The following is a 14628-nucleotide window of genomic DNA, read 5'->3' on the forward strand; positions in this document are numbered from 1 at the left end:
AGACAACAATCCCTTGAAAACCCTAATAACAAATTCCGCTTTAAGAAAAGAAGCTTAAGACACGCTTTAAGAAAAGAAGCTTAAGACAACTAAACGTCCTATTTTTATCCCTAGATAATATTTCCTTTTGTGAAATCCTCCAGATCATGGTTTCTAAGTATTTCCCAATAACAAAGAAATTCAATCATCAAGCTATGAATGACCAAAACATAACAAGCATTAAGAATAGGAGAAAATCACTAACATTCAATGAAAAGAAGCATAAAATATTTAAAACATGTTCAAATACATGAAGTTCAGAGGTTACATCTTTCCCCAACAACAAATGAGTTTAGCTCTCCATTGTCATGGAGAACCTTGGCTTACAATGGAAGAATGTAAATGAGATGTAAACCCTAGAAAAAGAAAAGGAAAGCTCTTGCATGCCCGCTCTTCCTCCAAAGGGTCAAAAATAGTGGTTTTGTGCTTCAGTCATCCAAAGATGTGAACCCTAATGTGCAAAAACCTTTAAATAGATCCAAAGTATCACATAGGCCCAGGTTGTCAGCACTCAGCGCCCCAAGCTGGGGGCAACCAGGCGAGCCTGCGCGAAGAGTGGCGCTCAATGCCCTGGATGAGGGCAACCAAGCGTCCTATAGTGGGTGTAACTGGCGCTCAGCGCCCTAGAGAAGGGCAACCAGGCATGGTTGTGTGGCCTTCTCCGCTGAGCGCCCCAGAAGAGGGCAAGAAGGCGTCCTTGCGTGACCACTAGCGTTGAGGGCCCCTGAAGAGGGCAACCAGGCGTCCTTGCGTGACAACCAGCACCCAGGGCCCTAGAAAAGGGCAACCAAGCATCCTTGAGCCTTCTGCAACCTTCTATTCTAGTTCTTTTGTTGTCCTTCCTGGGTTCCAACTCCTTGATACTTTGTTCCTCTTCCAAAACATACTAATAACCTACAAAATTGAGGGAATTAGTGATAAAAATCATTAAGTATAACCTCTACGAACTTATTCACAAAATTCAACTAAAAACAAGAGTTTAAGCAAGCTTCACAGTCAAAGAGAGTTGATTTGGTATCAAAATTACATCATAGATAACGTAAAATCAACCATTATTACTAAGTACCAAGAGTGTTGCTAATACTCATTTTAATCGTGTGAAGATTATAGTGGAACTGTCTACAAAGGAGACTGGACGTAACTTAGTTGGAGTGAACCAGTATAAAGTCTCTTGTGCAATTATCTCTTCTCTTACCTAAACGATCCTCTCGTGAAAACCTGCAGTCGCGCTTTATTATGAAACATAAAAATCTTTCAGACCAAACGATATAAACATAAGAATCTTCCAGACTAAACAATCTTATTTATAAAGGAAGTTCTTAACAAAATGTTGTTATATATATTCTGAGTAGCACAATAAAATCTATTATTATACAAATTTATTACGTTGAGCTTCCAATCATTTAAAGAAAATTTTCAAAAACTCGATAACATATTATATCAAAAAAAATTTCTATCAAAACTATTCAATATTTTTCATATACTTCAAAAGGTAATTAAACTTTCAATTGTTTTGCACAAGCTTGTTTTACTATCCCTGTTAACCGTTCAGTTACAATTAGAAATAGAAAAGGTGAAACAGATCTCCTAGTCTGAAACCTTTTTCTACTACATATTTGTAGATCTGTGATGCGCGGGTTTTTGTTATAGTGTACGTCAATATTATATTGTTTTATTTAAATTAAAATAACAGTACTATTAATATTAATTGAAGTAATAATAATACTAAAAAACAATATATACTAAAATATTAAAATAAATTACCATTATATATATATATATATATATATATATATATATATATATATATATATATATATATATATATATTTGTGTGTGTATATGAATACAAAAGTTACCAGCTCCTTTCAATTGTATATATTATTATAGATTATAGATTTCAAATTAATAAATATTGAAGAAAATTATCAAAAGTTTGTTTAAATATGATAATATATTTTATTTTAATTGCATATACATTGTAAATACTAATATCTTATAACATTACATTTTATTTAGTTTTTAACAAAGTAAAATTATGATCTTCCAAAATTGTTAATATTATTTAATTATAATAATAATTCTAGTCATACCGTTTGAATCAAATTAAATAATTAAACCTTCAAATAGTGTTTTAATCGGTTAACTCAACTGTTTGATTGTAAAAGGATCGGTTCTTGGATAAAACATGAATTACATAATATGTAAAACATGCTTATATAGAATTATTATTTAACGCTACATTGAATACAAAGTTATATAAATCAATTAGGTGAATCATATATTTCAAAATTAAAAGAGATATGAACATGATTTTATTTAGAATATAAGAAGCAAATATATATTTTGAAAGCGAAAGTTATTAGGAATAGATTAAAAGTTATTAATTTAATATTATATATTTCCCCTTGAAAAAAATTAGTTACTACCTTTAATTGGGCTTGATTGCATCTTTTGTCATCCAACTATTATTATTTCTAGAATTTTACCATTTAATTTCCTTTTCATCTCACATTTCTCGCACAAAAATTTTCATTTTCTTTAATTATTGCTAATAAATTTGTTAAATATGTATGAAAATGATGACAAGCCTCTAAAAATTAATTGTTTTACTATTGATTTTTAAAATGGGTAAAATGTGAAGAGCTTGAAAAGATTATAAAATGTACGAAAAAAACATGGATGATAAATGTAAAGACTGTGAAATTCAGAGAAAGTGGAGGAAGACAGGTGTGTGCAGCTGAGAGGACCGATCGGTTTTGATGGTAGTATATAAACAAAAGTTTTAAAATTTAGTGTCACTCTCTGCATGCAACTCTTCTCTCCAAACTTCTAAGTTTTATTTTCTCCTCCTCTACAAATTCTCTCTAGATTTCCAGTGATTCAAGTCGTTTTGTTCTTCCAACAGCTCAAATCTGAGTATCTCTGCAGTTTGGAGCTGTTCAATCTTCTCTCAGTTACTGGTTTAATCATTGGTAAGTGGTTTCTCTTGTCCTTGGTGTTTTTTGCACGTTTCAGTTGCATGCAAGCTATGTTCTGCTTGCATGTGTCCTTCTTCACCTCCTCTGAGTCTAATTCTTAGTTCTGGTTCGGTGGATGGTGTTTTCTCACCAATCCAAAGATTTGTTGGTTGTGTTTGTGGTTGTGGGATAGCAAATTCAGTGAAGGTTTTCCTTTGGTCCAACTATTTTAAGGTAAGCAAAAGCTAAATAATTTAACTTGTATTTTTATATGTTTGAAATGAATTGTATGATTGATTGAAATGCATGTTGAATTTCTATTTTTGATTGAATGTGAGGACTGAACTCTGTGAACTAGATTTGGGGAGTATTATGCAGAAAAAGTGATCGACCAGTGTCAATTTGAGGAAGTGAGAGGGTGGAAATGAGAGTTTGAGGTTGGGATTTCTGGCAGTGAGGTGAGTTTGAGCAAGTGTTATGTGACCTGTTAGAACCCCTAAGTTGGCCAAAAATGTATAAAAGTGGTAAATCTGATTTTGGATTTTTGAGTTAAGTTTTATGCAGATTTTTAGGTGGGTTTTGGTGTGAAATTTTGTGAATGAAGGTTAGAGATGTTTAGGCACTCTTAGATAGGTTTGAATTGGTGTAGGAATCATGTTTGGAGGATTAGAAGTTAGAAAAAATATTTGGTTTTGGGTAAATTTTGGTGTTCTTCGTAATTCTACATAACTTTTGCAGAATTATGCAGAACGCGGAGTGTGCACAGTTGGTCGTTCGGTCTTGGTCAAGCGCTTGGTCTTATACTAGTATTTATGCTAGAGTTAGCATTCGGTCTTATACTAGTATTTATGCTAGAGTTAGTGTTCGGTCTTATACTAGCATTTATGTTAGTGTCAACGCTCGGTCTTATACTAGCAATTATGCTAGTGTTAGCGCTCGGTCTTATACTAACAGTTATGCTAGTGTTAGCGTTCTATCTTATACTAGTATTTATGCTAGAGTTAGTATTCGGTCTTATACTAGCATTTATGCTAGTGTTAGCGCTCGGTCTTATACTAGCAGTTATGCTAGTGTTAACGCTCGGTCTTATACTAGTAGTTATACTAGTGTTAGCGTCCGGTCTTATACTAGTATTTATGTTAGTGTTAGCGTTCGGTCTTATACTAGCATTTATGCTAGTGTTAGCACTCGGTCTTATACTAAGCAGTTATGCTAGTGTTAGCACTCGATCTTATACTAGCAGTTATGCTAGTGTTAGCGCTCGGTCTTATACTAGCAGTTATGTTAGTGTTAATTCTCGGTCTTATACTAGCATTCGATTTAGTCTCGGTATTTAACCTAGTTTTAGTACTCAACTTTAATATAGTGTTAGACTTTCCCTAGTAGTCGGCCTTCGCTAGTGTTCGGTCAATTGTCATGTCTTGTTTGTTATAGACTGTTCGGTCCTGTCCTAGGGTGGTGAGAATTTGTTCAGTCTCCAACGTTCACAGGGTTTTCGGTCTTATGAGTGAGGATATAATTGGTGAATGACTTTTTATGTTAAGTGATGAGAATTATGTTTTCAAGTAATGTGAAAGAGAATTTCAAGGCGAATGTCTCGTGGATGGTAATTGAATTGTAAAGTATGAATGTGGGTATCGTGTTAAGCTAGCATTTATCCTGATATTCTGTGATTACTCATTCTCAAGTAGAGAGGAGTAATTCATGTGTGAGAATGGCAAGAGGTCCTTTAACCTCAGGGTATCGAGGTAATCTTCACTGGACTAACCTTGTGGAGTAGCTTGATGGGGTCTTGTTGTTTCACCACCACAACTGCAGAAACGCCTATAGCTACACATTCATACATTCGGATGGTCAAGTGTTCGGTCTATGCATGAATTATGATGTTCGGTCTATGCATGAATTATGGTGTTCGGTCTATGCATGAGTATAGTGTTCGGTCCTAACTACTTGAGTGTTTGGTTTGTACATGCTTGCTTGTATTTGGTTTTGGTATGTTGTAGTGTTCGATCTTGCATTGTTTGGACTTGTGCGAAATGTATGTATACAATTAAATTACATTAGTTTACCCTTATTTCCTGTTTTTGTCCATGTTTTCTGTTTGGTTCTTCTTTTGCAATGATCATCCTGTGAGTGTGAGCCGTTGGAGAGAAGTTCTCAGTAGAGCGGTCCTTGGAAGGAAAGGACCCCTCAGCTTAGTAAAAGATCGCTCGATCTTGTGAATAGTTTTGTAATAGGAATAGATTTAGTGAACTTTTAATATTTTAGGATAACTGTAACTTAACTCTAATTTTCGGAAAATTGTTCTATCTTATTATTAAAGTAATGACTCTCATATAGTTCATGCTATATTTTTGGGATGTTACAATAAAACATGCAAAAGTTGAAAATTGAAAAAAACTTAAGTGATAAATGTGCTAACCTTTAGTAGCTTCAATTACTCGGAATGGCATGGAGGTTTGTCATAATTTTCTTTATATAATGTACTAAGCTCTACAAAATTTATTCTGCACTTCTGTTAAATATAATAAAGCCACAGACCATTGGCTCATGGGGCAAAGCACTTGATAAGTGAAGTGAAACTAGACCTGCAGAGTACAATTTACACGGATTTGGCAGTTCCAACTAGTTAAAAGCATCAGATAAACTGCTTCAAAAATTCTGTAGCAACAAGCCTCCCCCGTGTGTTCACTGACATTTTGAGCTCACTTATCTCTTTATCGATGTCCTGTAATTTGAAGGCCATTATTATACTAAATTTCAAACAATTAACCAAAACTAAAGTAGAAGTCACATTTATTTAATATTGGCAATATCCTATAAAAAAGCACAACAGATCGATGAAAGAAGCCATTTTAAATGTCGGGAAGGTAATAAAAAGCAAGCAAAAACATCATCTTGATGTTTCAAATTATCAGTAAATCTTTTTAAGTTCACTACACCAAATACCAATCTGGCAGGAAAAGTCTGTAAGTAAATCATTTATACCTCGTTTGAAAGTTGATTAATAAGGTCAGGTATCTAACATCCAATAAAGAATATCAAAATGTTATTCTATTTATTATATTTTAATTTATTTCTGCATGTTATACTGATCTTAGCACCAATTACCCAGGAGAATAATGTTCCGCGGAACCTTTGCAATGCTTTCATAGATCATACGGTATCCCTAATTTAGACAATTACTACATGTCACGTAAAAGAAGGCAAATCTAAATTATAGGGTCAACAAAATTCTTGCCTCCATAAATTGCACTATAAAATCAATGAGTTTGTGCTTTTGCATATCCTCACAGTGGTAATTTGTTATAAGGAAGCTAATGTCATATCCCTGCCAAGAGAAACAAGAAGATGACATCAATGATCAAGTTACCAAGAAAAACGGAAGTATGTTAAAAGAAATTTTGTCTTCTACCTAGAGAAAGGAAAGAAATATTTGGTTAGAATCATTAACAGCATGAATAGAGTAAACTACCCCAACAATGCTGTGATTCTCAGTAATAATTATTCACACGAGGATTAAAATTCCTTTGGAGGGTAAATAAACCACCATACAATTTAAAAATCACTAATAAATAGACACTATGCAGTATTTTTCAATTCATAAATCAGTGCCAAAATAAGAGAAGAAAAATTAAATGCAAGGATAGTTTTGCATGTCCCATTTTATGTCTGTAGAGGATTTAAACCAAGCACTACCTTCGAAATAAATAACAACAGAATTTCCGTGCATGTGGTATGCCTATTGCTTTTGTCAAACTTTAGTAATAATGACAAGTCATCAATCAAAGCACAACCTTAGCATCATGCTGTTAAAATGTAATGTTATATTATTATTATTATTATTATTATTATTATTATTTGTTTCGTATGTGCCTTGCCTTATTTTGTAACTCCTATGTGTGTATATATACATATCAATAAAAAAGCACAACATTGTAGGTTGAACACACTGCTCTGCTCCATCTCATTTATTAAAGTCATGCAATACACTATCTAGGAAACAACCTCAACAAATACTTCAATTAAAACATCAATGAAACTGCACGCAACTAGACACTACATTATTCAATACGAAAATTTATCACCAGACACCATTCTCAATTTAAAAGAAAATGAAAAGGAAAATAAAACTATCTTAATGCTAGTAGATACAAACCTGAACAGGCTTTCTTCTGAGTACTTGGAAAGCTTCAGCTCTCATTGATAAAAATCTAAGAAATTTCTTGGTCAGTATGTTTTCAAGTTCATCTGCCTGCTTAACCTGCAAAGAATGAGAAAGAATAAATTAGAACAAGGAATTGGGGACAAATGATAATGAACATTGGTATATCTCATGCAAATTTGATGATTGAAAGAAAAATCTCATTCAAAGATTAGTTTGACCAACTGCTGATAAAATTAAATTATAAAAGCAATTTACCACTTTCAGTTGACTGAAGTTTTAAATTGAAAGATGTTACCAATTTAGTGATACTTTTAAGATATTAAAGATGATTTCATAATTCTATTTAAGAGTATCCAAGAAAGTTCAGATAACTAGGAAGACTGCACTATCTCAATATTAATTAATATTATTCACATATTAAAAAAATCATCTTTAAAACTCTTATTAGAGGACAATTGACCCCATTATGTGAATTTATTTCACGAGTGTCAAAAATTTAATAATAGCCTTTAAAATTTCCTATTATTCACACACGCACACAATTATTGAAGGTTTGTGCAGGGATATGGGAGGATTGCTAAACCTTTGACCCAATCATTAACTAAGAATGGGTTTCATTGAAATGAAGAGGCTCAACAAGCATTTGAGAAATTAAAAGGGGCTGTGACTCAACATCCTATCTTAGCAGTCACAAATTTTTCCAAACCTTCCACCATTGAAACAGATGCATCTAGCAAAGGTTTGGGAGCCGGTTGTTACAGGAGGACAAACCATTAGCCTTTTGGAGCCAAGCTCTGTCAGATCCGGGTCAAAATAAATCAGTTTATGAAAAGGAGCTAATGGCCATGGTTCAGCCAATACATAAGTGGAAGCATTATTTGATGGGGAGTCATTTCATCGTGGTTACAGACCAGAAAAGTCTGTGGTTTCTCAATGACCAAAAATTATTAACAGAGGAGCAATTTAAATTGGCCTCTAAATTAATTGGGTTTGATTTTGAGATTCACTACAGATCAGGAAGGGAAAATAAAGTGGCAGATACATTGTCCAGAAAAGAGTATTTTCTGGCTTTATCCAGTTTCCAAACTGATGAGTGGGAAGCTTGGAAAGAGGAAGTTCAGCAGGATTCCAAGCTAACATCTTTAATACAGGATCTAATGGTAGATTCTAAGGCTCACCCTGTGTATGAATGGAAGAAGGGCAGATTGTTTTGTCATGCTAAATTGGTACTACCAAAATTGTATTCACGCATTCCTATCATTATTAAGGATTTGCATGAATCTCCGACTGGGGGCCAGAGACGATACTTCAGAACTTTAAAGTGGCTGACATTAAAAACTTTGTCGTGCAATGTGAGGTCTATCAAAGAAATAAGGCAGAAACTTTGGCTCCAGCAGCTTTACTTCAGCCACTACCAATTCCCACTCAAGTCTGGTCAGATATCTCAATGGATTTCATAGTGGGTTACCTAAGGCACAAGGGAAAGATACAATATGCAAAGCTAAACACACATTATGAAAGGAGGCCAAGGAACAATGTTGAAACAAAGGTACAATGCTGAATCAGAGAGTTTTTTTTTTTTATTTCTTCCCCTCTTATCCCATCTTCACTTTCATTCACCAAGAGATCATGAGTCTTCAATTCCATTATCCCCATACCTTTAAGCCTCAGGTGGAGCACTCAGAGACACATTCACCTACCAATTTCCTTCATCACCCTGCATTCTTAAACAACAACCAACCAGGAAAATACCCAAAATCCAAAAACACAGATTTGTTATCATAGTGGGTTGCTTCCTTCACAGGCACCAAGCCCAGGCGCAAGGCTCACCATCACCCTTGAAATGCCAAAGACAGGTTGGAGTGACCAAAGGAGAAGAAAACCCGTGGTGGCGTACAAGGAGAAGAAGAAACCAAAATGACACTAGGATAACCATGGTTGGATTATGTGGTGCGTTAATGAACGAACTTGGATGACTTCTGTTGGTGGTACTTAAGTGACGCAAAGAGGGTGATGAAGAAGTAGTCGTGCCTCCACCATTCCAGAACAAAAACAAGAAATTGGGGATTTTCAATTTTAGGGTTTTAAGAGAGAAAACATAGAATACCATGACTTCAAAATTAGGAACCACAGGTAAATATAGGCTCAACATGATTCGGCGAGTCAGACAATGATGAAATAGAGGAGATCTGAAGGACTTAGGGTTCCAAACTAATCAAAGGAGAAAACCCTAGGTCTGAGTTACAGCCACCGAACCAAAGAAACAAAGACAGAAACAAACTCAGGAGGCTTCGGCGACACGACCGGCAATGGCGCGGTATCAATTTGACACCGAAAAGGTGGCACGTGACAAACACTCGCTGGAAGCTGATCAGAGAGAAGCCGTTTGTGATTTCTCGTGTGGAGGAGAATGAGGCAGCGACCACTAGGGATGGGTCACAGTCCTCGAGGCACACAAAACCCCTAACTTCGCCAGAGCAAACGCGACGGTAGTGGCGGACGTCGAATAGATGTGGTGCACATGGCGGCACCTAGATGAGAACTAGCCCTCGACACCGGCGAGGTTGGCCGTCACTCGAGGAGGCGATTCTGATCCACTGGTCGCCGGACAAAACTGTGACGGTGAACGGCAGCAGTCGGTGACGGTCGGCAGCGGTAACAGCAAAAAACAACAAGAAGAATACTACAAATAATGAGATTAAAAGAACAGGGTTGCTGATTGCAGAAAAGACAAATTGTTTTTTTAAGGCCACCGGTGGCAGCAGCCACCAGCCACTGGCGGAAACAAAGACGGAGTAAGAAGAGACTCAGACAACCTGTTCTGATACCATGTTGAGATTAGAAACCGGAAAATATATTTCTAGAAGGCTTGATTGATTCCTCTCATAATCTTCTATTTATAAGAATAAATTGATACAAGAGTACACGATAAATAGAGTAACCCTAGACACAATATAATCATGATAAATAGGGTAACCCTTGACACAATATAATCATGATAAATAGGGTAAATATCCTAACAGGAGACAAAAGATTACACACCAAAAGTAATGTAATCCAATTTAAGTGTTCATGAACTTTAGTTTACATCCACAACAGAATTCATTATGAACATAGATTACAACTTTAGGTTTCTCACACAGTGAACTCTCACTTTTACTTAATAGTTGTAACAACTTTAACTAACTAAACGAACCATTTCATAAGTGACAATATCAATTCTGTATTTATAAGCAAAGTCAACCACAATAACATTGTACACGTAATGCAATTGAAGTGTTAATGAACTTCAATTTTCATCCATGATATAATTCATTATAAACACATCAATTACAATTCTTGGTTTCTCTCTCAGTGAACTCTTGCTCTTAGTTAGTTAACAATTGTAACAGCTTTAACAAACTAAATGAACTCTTACATAAGTGGCATTATAAGGTCCCTAATGATGAGCAATACCAACCAGACTAACATTGTACACGTGCTATAACTGAACAAATAGGACACGTGCTATAACTGAACAAATAGGACACATGGACCATATGACACACATTTGGTCATAAGCACCCACATAAGAAGCTCTAGTCTCATAGACACTATAGTAGACCAGATGTGAAACTAAGACTAGACGTTGTTAGACACTCTGGAAACCTTTCACAGATTTTACTGAATCAATCTTCACAATCATGGGAAAAGATTTAATTTTAAACCATTTTAACAAAATATTAGTCTCACAATCAAGAAAAAATATACCTTGAGACTTATCCGCAATGAATTGATTGATGTTTCTATTAAGCACTTTTCAGCCTCATTTCGACATATCAAAACCTGTTACAACAAATGCACATATTTTCCCAATGAAGCATTGATGCAAGAGTGATATATCATTTAGGAACGTATAGTAAAACAAAAACCAGTGAGCCAAAATTATCACCTACAAGATTCAGCTTCATCCAAATGAAGTATACAATAACTTAGAAAGGTATGGTAAAAGAAGACATTAGGATTGAGGCACAATTATCATGACAAGAGTACAGTTAATTCTAACAAAGACAACTTAAAGCCACTTCCAATTTGTGTTGCTGATGAACATAATAACAAAAGCAAATAACAGAAGACTATAGATTACAGAATCTTAATATAGTCTAGAAGAAAACTTGTTTTCATGCCCATCCTTTCCAGCAAGTAAATATTTGAAATCCAAAACAGAGCCAGAAAAATGATAAGTATGACTTTCAAGCAAAGGGACGTGAGTCTAAATGAAAAAATATATCATGAACCAAAAGTAGCGAAATACTATAGAAGCAATCCTTCGAAATTCTCTCATCCTAACTAATAGAAACCTCCTGAAAATTGCTTCCACTACTCATCTGCACTCTCATTTTCTTTACTGCACATGTATTTCCCTTATTTAAGTTATTGTCTAAATAAACAGTACCCTTTTCTTAGTATGATTTAATCTTGTCTTTCTAAAAGCAATTCTCTCATCCCACATCCTCCCCACCAAACAACCTCTATGTTGATTTCTCTCTGTCCTTTGAGTGCAAGTATTCATTTATGTTGCGGTTCCTTTTTCCTGATTTTAGACAAGTCTTGTTTCATGTTATTCCTCTTTTAGATTAAATGTGCTTCAGATACAAATCATAATATCTTCGTATTCTATTATAAATTACATGAAGCCTCCATCACAAGGAAAATGTTGGAATAGGGTATGGTATGTCTTTAAGTCGAGCACTCCATTCAATCAAGAAACACTTGGGTTCAGAGAATATAAAGCATGGTGCCTACACACTCTAGCATTCCTTCTAATAGGAATCTTAAAACAGTTCATCACAACACCATGAACTCATGTGTTGAAGCACAAACACACTCCCTCCAACTTAAGCCGAGCTATCTGCACCAAATTTCTCGAACTACTTACTACCTCTGAAGAAACAGATGGTTCAGCCTCTTCAACCTATCGGTCGATGTGAATAAGAAATAAAGAAAAGGCACTTACAAGACCTTCCAACTTGTAAAAGTCTATTAGCAACAAGTAACAAACTGATTGTGAAAGTGTCACTCACAAGGCCCTTATAATTGCAAGAAAAAATCGTAAGGAATGAACAAATTCAATAAAACACGAGTGCGATCAGCAATGTTATCAAACACAAGTTTATTTATGAAGTATTTGAAATTCCTAAAAAGCTAGACCTGACAATCCTAGATACCGTCCAATTTAAACTTCGAAGAAGGAATAGATTTCAGGAAACATATAGAATACCGGTCTCACTCTAAACCGAAAAGACCCAACCATGCAAAAGTAGCCACTAGCCTAAGACCAAAACTCCTATGAACCTAACTTCTCTTTTCATCAACTTATCTACTACATAAGAAAAGAAAAAGAAAGGCCATATATCTTTTGATACATAGTTACATACCTCAAGTCACGCCAATTACAGTGGAAACAAAACTTAAAACAGAAATTACTGCATAATGATACGAAACGAGATGGAAATTACGGGATTGAGGAGGAGTTCGGGACTGGTCCTGCAAGTAAAACAACAAAATTCTCAATCTAATCGCCTTGATTTTTTTTCTTTGATAATAACATCATGCAATCGTCGTATTATATTTCGAGAACAAAATTACAATCTCAATTACATAATTATTTGTTTCGTTCCTTTTCTCTTAACACTATCAATTAGATCGAGAGAAAGAGAGAGAGCGTACTTGAGCTCAACCTCGGGTTTGTTATGCCTTTCGACTTCTTGACAGGGAAAGTTCTAGAAGCGTAGCGAAGAAGAGAAGAAAAAACGTTGAAAAGAAAATGGATATATATATATATATATACAGAGGGAGAGAGGGTGGCATTGAAGAGTAAGAGAAGGTACCTGGAGACACATTGCGGCCTCTAGCGTGTTCCGAATGCAGGTCAAGTATAGCCGCAACGTGCTCGCCTGAAACGCAAAAACGGTATGCTGAATTCAACCGGTATGAATCATATGACGATTGAAGGATTGTAAGAAGAAAGAGCGTACCATGAGTTGGGGTTTGGGTCCGAATCCGAATTTAGAAATGAATGATGATGGAAGAGTTGTAGTTGTGCGTGGAGTGTAAGAGAGGATTAAGATAGTGATTGAACTGAAAGAAAGAAAAAGTGGGTAAATCAAAACAACAAATAATAGTCCCTGCAGTGGGGATCCCAGGAATTTCACCAACCACGCTTTTTCCCTGTACCCGATTCGTTTCAGTATGGTTTGGTGCCTTTGACGGATTGCGATTGACCCCAATAGCTAATATAGAACATGATTCTCCCTATACCTACTTCCTTTGTTCCGTTTTAATTTTCGACATTGAAAATATTTTTTTTAAACATTTTAACATCATTCATACGTCATTTTTTATTAGTTCAGGTGTAATTCTGAAGTAATTTTAGACATAATCACACCATGTTAAATGTTAAAATATTGTTAAAGTATTATTACCCTCTAATTTTTCATCTTTTTGTTCTCTTTATTTTCATCCTTCAAGTGTAATATTATACACTATTTGTTTTTTTTCCTTTTCTTTACTTTCTCTTTATTTCTCTTTTTATGTCTAAAAATGTAAAAAGTGAAGTTTGTATCTATCTTTTTTTTAACAAAGTAAACAAGCCAACTTTCAACTAAATTACTCAATCAACTACTACAAATTTTTTTTTTTAAAGTTTTAGCTAAAATCATAGTTTTTCTTAAGTTAAATTTCACTAATAACAAAATTATTGGATATTTTTTTACATACTAATCTTTTCTATATGTTCACTTGTGAATATTGATTTGAGAAAAGGTAAGTAAATGGATTTGAGAATAAAGTTTGTATTATTTTTTATAGGCTTAATACTTATTTTAGTCTCTCGAATGAAGAGGTTTGTTCAAAGTTCTCCTACATTTTAAAAAAGTTTATAAAGGTCCCAATTTGTGTAAAAATGGATCAAGTAAGTTATTTTTGCTTACAGCGTTAAAAATCTAACGGTGTAGCTGCCCCTTGGCCAAAACATGATGATGTTTCCACTTCTTCTTATTGTGTGGCACTATGAGGTAAAATAACGTGTCAATTTAGAATTTAAAAAATATTGATGAGGTGACAATGTTTTGACAGAGGATTAAAAGAAAAGGGGTTAGGGTTTGACATGTGGCAGCCCCTTTCTACCCAAATTAAGGTTTTAGAATTGCAAAGGGGAAAGTTGTTTGCCAACACCACGAAGGGATTTCTACGAATTGGTAGAGGCGCTGCTTTTGGTGGCTTAAAGCTCACGGTGGTGGATGAACTCTTGCGGTGGCCGCAACGAAGCTTGCGATGGCATGGTGGCGCATAGTGCCTACATAGTGGAAATAAGGACAAAAGCTCGATAGATAAGCTCGAAAACTAAGCTCGGCCATACAACTCGGCAAGCTCATCAACAAAGCTTCCCCACATGAAGCTCAAACCACAAGAGTTTATTAG

The 14628-nt window shown here is 35.0% G+C and overlaps 1 protein-coding gene and 1 pseudogene across 1 annotated transcript; one reads left to right on the forward strand and one right to left on the reverse strand.

The window, feature by feature from the left end:
- The window catches only part of LOC148190838 (uncharacterized), a 67400-nt pseudogene that overhangs the window by 18987 nt on the left and 33785 nt on the right, over positions 1 to 14628 (forward strand).
- ARPC4 (binding protein) lies at positions 5401 to 13439 on the reverse strand. The gene is made up of 9 exons (XM_088102246.1): positions 13384 to 13439; positions 13185 to 13287; positions 13038 to 13103; positions 12877 to 12929; positions 12666 to 12693; positions 10918 to 10992; positions 7159 to 7263; positions 6241 to 6330; positions 5401 to 5727 (listed from the first exon to the last, which is right to left on the reverse strand). Exons 2-9 carry the CDS (start codon positions 13185 to 13187, stop codon positions 5638 to 5640), a joined length of 510 nt encoding a protein of 169 aa, XP_087958372.1. The 5' UTR covers positions 13188 to 13287; positions 13384 to 13439; the 3' UTR covers positions 5401 to 5637.

Source organism: Vigna umbellata, chromosome 11 (assembly GCF_029865625.1).
Source record: "Vigna umbellata cultivar VRB3 chromosome 11, Vumbellata_1.0, whole genome shotgun sequence".
Taxonomy (NCBI): domain Eukaryota; kingdom Viridiplantae; phylum Streptophyta; class Magnoliopsida; order Fabales; family Fabaceae; genus Vigna; species Vigna umbellata.

Coding starts and splice junctions, on each gene's coding strand:
- ARPC4 (XM_088102246.1), bottom strand. Junction 12,930..13,037: donor AGGCCGCAATGTGTCTCCAG/GTACCTTCTCTT, acceptor CTACGCTTCTAG/AACTTTCCCTGTCAAGAAGT. Junction 12,694..12,876: donor AAACCCGAGGTTGAGCTCAA/GTACGCTCTCTC, acceptor TTTTACTTGCAG/GACCAGTCCCGAACTCCTCC.